Source organism: Protomyctophum parallelum (assembly GCF_964188405.1).
Source record: "Protomyctophum parallelum genome assembly, chromosome: 1".
Taxonomy (NCBI): domain Eukaryota; kingdom Metazoa; phylum Chordata; class Actinopteri; order Myctophiformes; family Myctophidae; genus Protomyctophum; species Protomyctophum parallelum.
In genome coordinates this window covers 104687864-104695363 of record NC_139697.1, presented here as the reverse complement: position 1 = coordinate 104695363, position 7500 = coordinate 104687864, and the positions used below count along the sequence as shown (strand labels likewise).

Here is a 7500-nt window from a genome sequence, read left to right as displayed (position 1 = left end):
TGTCCGTTGACTATCATTGTACACGTTCACGATGGACGCACGCTCGTGCGCGTTCAACGGCAGCGCGTTCATGTGTTGGGGGCCACTCACCATTGCAATCCGTCCCAGAATGCACTCTGTTCCTACCAGGAAGGAGGAGTGAAATCGCCTCATGCGCTTTTGAGCAACTTAATGCAAGTGGATGGGAGGAGAACTCGGGTGTCTTCTCTATTCATATATACTAAAGGGGCAAATCTTTGAATATATATTATTTCAGAGCGAAGGTTTTTAACCTCAAATCTTTGCTTCTGAGGGGGGGGGGGGGGTTCCCTGGAACAACATATTTTCAGATTCCAAATAGAGATAGCTCCAGTCAGCCGATCAGGTCTAAATGGATATAAAAACAAACAATAATAAAAAGGGGCTTATATAATAATTACCTGCCACAGTGATGGTAAAGTTCCTGGTGCCCGCGGGCTTCTTCCCGGTGCCCGGAGGGGGGGGGAGGACGCAGACGTACGTCCCCGAGTCCTCGTAGGTCACGTCGGCGATCTCCACCACCGCGCCGCGCACCTGCACGCGGCCGCTGTGCAGGAGGCGGCGGCCATCTTTGAGCCAGGCCGCCCCCCCACCGCCGCGGTGGTGGTGGGGGTGGTGGTGGGGGGGAGGAGGGGCGCCGGGGGGGTGCCCCCGCGGGTCACAGCGCAGCCGCAGCGTGGCGCCCGTCTCCAACAGGAAGTGCTCCGAGGTGTCCTCGCTCCTCGCCTCCTCGGAGAGTTCTGCGACAACAACGTGAACGACAACAACGCCGTCAACACACATTACGCCCTTTTGGTGCTAGCATTATGCTATATGCTTTAGCTATTGAAAAATAGCAGATCTACAAGCTCATAGCACGCCACCGAGTGGCGCGCTACGAGCTTGTAGGTCTGCTATTTTTTGAAAAATCGAAGAATGACATAGAAACATAACTTTTTCAGAAAACTATCAGGATGTAGAAGACATTTTCTAGAATCTGATCTCAGGTCAGAATGGTAAACTGTCAGGATGTATAGAAGACGTTTGTAGAATCTGATCTCAGGTCAGAATGGTAAACTGTCAGGATGTATAGAAGACGTTTGTAGAATCTGATCTCAGGTCAGAATGGTAAACTGTCAGGATGTAGAAGACATTTATAGAATCTGATCTCAGGTCAGAATGGTAAACTGTCAGGATGTAGAAGACATTTATAGAATCTGATCTCAGGTCAGAATGGTAAACTGTCAGGATGTATAGAAGACATTTATAGAATCTGATCTCAGGTCAGAATGGTAAACTGTCAGGATGTATAGAAGACATTTATAGAATCTGATCTCAGGTCAGAATGGTAAACTGTCATGATGTAGAAGACATTTATAGAATCTGATCTCAGGTCAGAATGGTAAACTGTCAGGATGTATAGAAGACATTTATAGAATCTGATCTCAGGTCAGAATGTGTTAATGAAAGCGTGGCGGGCGGTCTTATCGTATATTGTAAATCACAGCAACATGAACGTCTCATTGACAAAAACAATAACAACACTAAAGCAGCATATTGTGTGTGTGCGTGCGTGCGTGCGTGCGTGTGTGTGTGTGTGTGTGTGTGTGTGTGTGTGTGTGTGTGTGTGTGTGTGTGTGTGTGTGTGTGTGTGTGTGTGTGTGTGTGTGTGTGTGTGTGTGTGTGTGTGTGTGTTGTATTCCCGGTTGCATTCGGACAATAAAAGGTTGAACTTTGAACCTCAGATTAACTGATTCCATTGTGTTGTGAGAGAGAGAGACATACAGAGAGAGAGAGAGAGACAGAGAGAGAGAGAGAGAGAGAGAGAGAGAGAGACAGAGAGAGAGAGAGAGAGAGAGAGAGAGACAGAGAGAGAGAGAGAGAGAGAGAGAGAGAGAGAGAGAGAGAGGAGAGAGACAGAGAGAGAGAGAGAGAGAGAGAGAGAGAGAGAGAGAGAGAGAGAGAGAGAGAGAGAGAGAGAGAGAGAGGAGAGAGACAGAGAGAGAGAGAGAGAGAGAGAGAGAGAGAGAGAGAGAGAGACAGAGAGAGAGAGACAGAGAGAGAGAGAGAGAGAGAGAGAGAGAGAGAGAGAGAGAGAGAGAGAGAGAGAGAGAGAGAGAGAGAGAGAGAGAGAGAGAGAGAGAGAGAGAGAGAGAGAGAGAGAGAGAGAGAGAGAGAGAGAGAGAGAGAGAGAGAGAGAGAGAGAGGAGAGAGAGAGAGAGAGACAGTTCTGCTGAGATAGCACACACACACACACACACACACACACACACACACACACACACACACACACACACACACACACACACACTAATGAACATGTGGACTCTGGGTGAACTGGGATTGAACTGGAGGCTGTGTGACCTGTAGTATTGTATTGTGTTGTGTTGTACTTTCAACTGTTTGGACCCCCGTCTCATAATAGTGTTTGTTCTAGGGACCCCCATCTCATAATAGTGTTTGTTCTAGGGACCCCCATCTCATAATAGTTTTTGTTCTAGGGACCCCACCTCATAATAGTGTTTGTTCTAGGGACCCCCACCTCATAATAGTGTGTTCTAGGGACCCCCACCTCATAATAGTGTTTGTTCTAGGGACCCCCATCTCATAATAAATTTTGTGCATAAATCAGTGCCATTGAACACCCTTTACGTCTGTGTGTTGTTTCATAAATCAGTGCCATTGAACACCCTTTACGTCTGTGTGTTGTTCCATAAATCAGTGCCATTGAACACCCTTTACGTCTGTGTGTTGTTCCATAAATCAGTGCCATTGAACACCCTTTACGTCTGTGTGTTGTTCCATAAATCAGTGCTATTGAACACCCTTTACGTCTGTGTGTTGTTCCATAAATCAGTGCCATTGAACACCCTTTACGTCTGTGTGTTGTTCCATAAATCAGTGCCATTGAACACCCTTTACGTCTGTGTGTTGTTTCATAAATCAGTGCCATTGAACACCCTTTACGTCTGTGTGTTGTTTCATAAATCAGTGCCATTGAACACCCTTTACGTCTGTGTGTTGTTTCATAAATCAGTGCTATTGAACACCCTTTACGTCTGTGTGTTGTTTCATAAATCAGTGCTATTGAACACCCTTTACGTCTGTGTGTTGTTCCATAAATCAGTGCCATTGAACACCCTTTACGTCTGTGTGTTGTTTCATAAATCAGTGCTATTGAACACCCTTTACGTCTGTGTGTTGTTCCATAAATCAGTGCCATTGAACACCCTTTACGTCTGTGTGTTGTTCCATAAATCAGTGCCATTGAACACCCTTTACGTCTGTGTGTTGTTTCATAAATCAGTGCCATTGAACACCCTTTACGTCTGTGTGTTGTTTCATAAATCAGTGCCATTGAACACCCTTTACGTCTGTGTGTTGTTTCATAAATCAGTGCTATTGAACACCCTTTACGTCTGTGTGTTGTTTCATAAATCAGTGCTATTGAACACCCTTTACGTCTGTGTGTTGTTCCATAAATCAGTGCCATTGAACACCCTTTACGTCTGTGTGTTGTTTCATAAATCAGTGCTATTGAACACCCTTTACGTCTGTGTGTTGTTTCATAAATCAGTGCTATTGAACACCCTTTACGTCTGTGTGTTGTTCCATAAATCAGTGCTATTGAACACCCTTTACGTCTGTGTGTTGTTCCATAAATCAGTGCCATTGAACACCCTTTACGTCTGTGTGTTGTTCCATAAATCAGTGCCATTGAACACCCTTTACGTCTGTGTGTTGTTCCATAAATCAGTGCTATTGAACACCCTTTACGTCTGTGTGTTGTTCCATAAATCAGTGCTATTGAACACCCTTTACGTCTGTGTGTTGTTCCATAAATCAGTGCCATTGAACACCCTTTACGTCTGTGTGTTGTTCCATAAATCAGTGCCATTGAACACCCTTTACGTCTGTGTGTTGTTTCATAAATCAGTGCCATTGAACACCCTTTACGTCTGTGTGTTGTTTCAAACATATTGAACCAATGGAGAAAGTAGTTAAAAACGCTTTGGACAAAACCTCTTAACTCCATTGGACCCTCAAAATGTCTGCTGAAGCAGCTAACTCCACCACCTCCCATGCCAACAGTCCCATAGTGTGGAGTGGTGGGTCTCCCAGGCCAACCGTCCCATAGTGTGGAGTGCTCGGTCTCCCATGCCAACCGTCCCATAGTGTGGAGTGGTGGGTCTCCCAGGCCAACCGTCCCATAGTGTGGAGTGCTCGGTCTCCCAGGCCAACCGTCCCATAGTGTGGAGTGCTCGGTCTCCCAGGCCAACCGTCCCATAGTGTGGAGTGCTCGGTCTCCCAGGCCAACCGTCCCATAGTGTGGAGTGCTCGGTCTCCCATGCCAACCGAGGACATTCTTAGACAGATCCAGAATGGACTCTCAAATGAAAACGCTATAAACGTCTCTATAGCGGGCTGAGTGGTCTGAGAGGGCTTCAATTACTGTAGACCTGTTTTTGTTTCTTTAATTAAAGAGTACAGTCGAGGTGCTTTGTCTGGGTAATTAAAGAGTACAGTTATACGGGGAGAAGAGAATCTGTACTCTCTCTCTCTCTCTCTCTCTCTCTCTCTCTCTCTCTCTCTCTCTACGGGGAGAAGAGAGTCTGTACTCTCTCTCTCTCTCTCTCTCTCTCTCTCTCTCTCTACGGGGAGAAGAGAGTCTGTATTCTGTACTCTCTCTCTCTCTCTCTCTCTCTCTCTCTCTCTCTCTCTCTCTCTACGGGGAGAAGAGAGTCTGTATTCTGTACTCTCTCTCTCTCTCTCTCTCTCTCTCTCTCTCTCTCTCTCTATGGGGAGAAGAGAGTCTGTATAAAAGGCGACTTCTGTGGCGACAGAAGAACAATAAAGAGAACTAAAATAAACTTGGAAAACAAACCGCGGCGTTTTACACAACACAAAAACAACCGCAGCGTTTTACACAACACAAAGACGGCCACACTACGACGAAGACAACAGCAATGGATTTAAAGGAGAATTCCATGCTAGAATGCTTTCTTATCTTTCTTACCTTTCTTTGTAGTTGTTACGTCCCCACCAAAGAGGTCCAGGTGTTTTTTTGTGCAAAAACTCCTTATTGGCCATTTCCCCTACCATAAGCCCTCAATGAATTGCATTGCATTGAATGGGAATTGAATGGGGCTATGGGGTGTTATGGTAGTTCGTTTATTTCCATCGAAAGAAGTAGTAAAGTATGCCGCTTGGGATATTATTTACATTATGAAGAGAGGATATATACAAAGAAATTATAATTTTGAGCGATGGAAATAAGCGAATTAGCACAACACCCCCATAGCCCCATTCAATCCCCATTCAATTCAATGCAATTCATTTAAGGCTTATGGTAGGGGAAAATAGCCAATAAGGAGCTTTTGCACAAAATAACACCTGGACCTCTTTGGTGGGGACGTAACAACTACAAAGAAAGGTAAGAAAGCCTTTTAGTATGGAATTCTCCTTTAACCGTTCTACTGCATAACCCGCTGTTCCCGCCATTTAATCCAATATTCTACACGCTGCCTATAGATTGTCGTATTATTACCTTTGGAGCATACGGCGTATAAGTATTTGCCACTTTGATCGACGAAACGAGCACGACAAATTCACGGGACCGCAGCCCTGCGCGTTGTCGCACTGTCGCTACTGCTCCGCGCAAAAACGCAGGTCTGGTTGAAAATGAACCATAGGCGCCTTTAAGGCCCTTTTTAGGCAATTACAGCGCGCTGTAAGTTGCCGTGTCGAATGTTGCGAAGTTGTATGTATACTGTACATACGTACGTCCCATTCTTGTGCACAGTCTCCTTCAAATAACCTTATTGACACAAACACACACACACACCCACGCGTCTGCATGCACACAAACACACACATGTGCGTGCACACAAACACATGTCCGCATGCACACAAACACACACACACACACATGTGCGTGCACACAAACACACACACCCACACGTGCACACACACGCAACCACACACACACACACACACACGTGCACACACACACATGCACACACACTATATGTCTCTCTCATATCATCAACAGACAGTGTCTACCCTGTGCACGCTGAGCTCACGTTGCGTTCTCCTTACCTCTCCCATCATGCATTGCTCTGGTCAGTCCTTTCCCATGGTGCACTGCTCTGGTCAGCGCTGTGCTGGACAGCCAGGACAGCAGGATGCAGACACACAGCAGACGCCTGGAGGCCATGTTGGAGCCTGGAACCAGGGACCAATGGGAATGAGTTACATTCATAACATACAGTCTGGAGGCCATGTTGGAGCCTGGAACCATGAGGGACCAATGGGAATGAGTTACAGTCATACAGTCTGGAGGCCATGTTGGAGCCTGGGACCATGAGGGACCAATGGGAATGAGTTACAGTCATAACATACAGTCTGGAGGCCATGTTGGAGCCTGGAACCAGGGACCAATGGGAATGAGTTACAGTCATAACATACAGTCTGGAGGCCATGTTGGAGCCTGGAACCATGAGGGACCAATGGGAATGAGTTACAGTCATAACATACAGTCTGGAGGCCATGTTGGAGCCTGGAACCATGAGGGACCAATGGGAATGAGTTACAGTCATAACATACAGTCTGGAGGCCATGTTGGAGCCTGGAACCAGGGACAATGGACAGAATTAGATTTATTTGCATGCACCCCTGGAACCCCCTCCAGACAGGGCCCCTAGGGGGTCCTCCATGCACCCCTGGAACCCCCTCCAGACAGGGCCCCTTAAGGGGACCCCCTCCAGACAGGGCCCCTAGGGGGTCCTGCATGCACCCCACTTTGAGAACCACAGTTGTGTTCTTGGTGTAATAATGTCTGTTCAGGGCCCAGGCCGTAGCGTAACGGTCTGGGCACCGGACTGGTGATCCAGTCGCAGTGTGCCGCGGGTTCGACTCCCGGACCCGACACGGCCTTTACCGCATGTCATCCCCCCATCTCTCTCCCGTTTCCTGTCAGCCTACTATCTGTCCCTTAAAAAATCAATAAAGGCGTAAGCCGCAAAAAAATGTCTTAAAAAAAAAATAATAATAATGTCTGTTCAGGACACGTGTGGTCGATGTTTGAGACAACAAACCACACACACACACAGCTATAGTGCACCAACTTTCTCCCTGAGTGCCACTATAGTCTATAATAATAATAATATTATTTGCCAATTAAGGCCTTTTGCAAATTCAACCAGACTAGACATGCGATATAAACAGCAGATGATATCTATTAGATCTATATTCCAAATAATAAACCCAAATGTAAAATAAAGTTAAAGATCGGTTCAACTTGCATTAGTTCCATTAACTCATTAGTTGCCTAATCGTATAATTAACACTAGGCCTATAGGCTACTTAATTAACACGGGGCAGTGTTTTTTTTACTTGTCTCAACAGCGTCAGAACTCATACATTATATCGCATTTATATATAAATTAAAGGACCCCACATTGAGCGTATATATAGCTCTATGTGGCTGCGGATCCATTTCAG

The 7500-nt window shown here is 46.1% G+C and overlaps 1 protein-coding gene across 1 annotated transcript in view; it reads right to left on the bottom strand.

Moving 5' to 3' along the window:
• fgfr4 (fibroblast growth factor receptor 4) overlaps positions 1–7500 on the bottom strand; it is a 25116-nt gene that overhangs the window by 16403 nt on the left and 1213 nt on the right. The window contains exons 2-3 of the mRNA XM_083783356.1: positions 6097–6222; positions 420–758 (exon numbers count right to left, since the gene is read on the bottom strand). Coding sequence (XP_083639482.1) covers positions 420–758; positions 6097–6214 — 457 coding nt within the window. The 5' untranslated portion in view covers positions 6215–6222. The remainder of the gene's footprint in view (positions 1–419; positions 759–6096; positions 6223–7500) is intronic.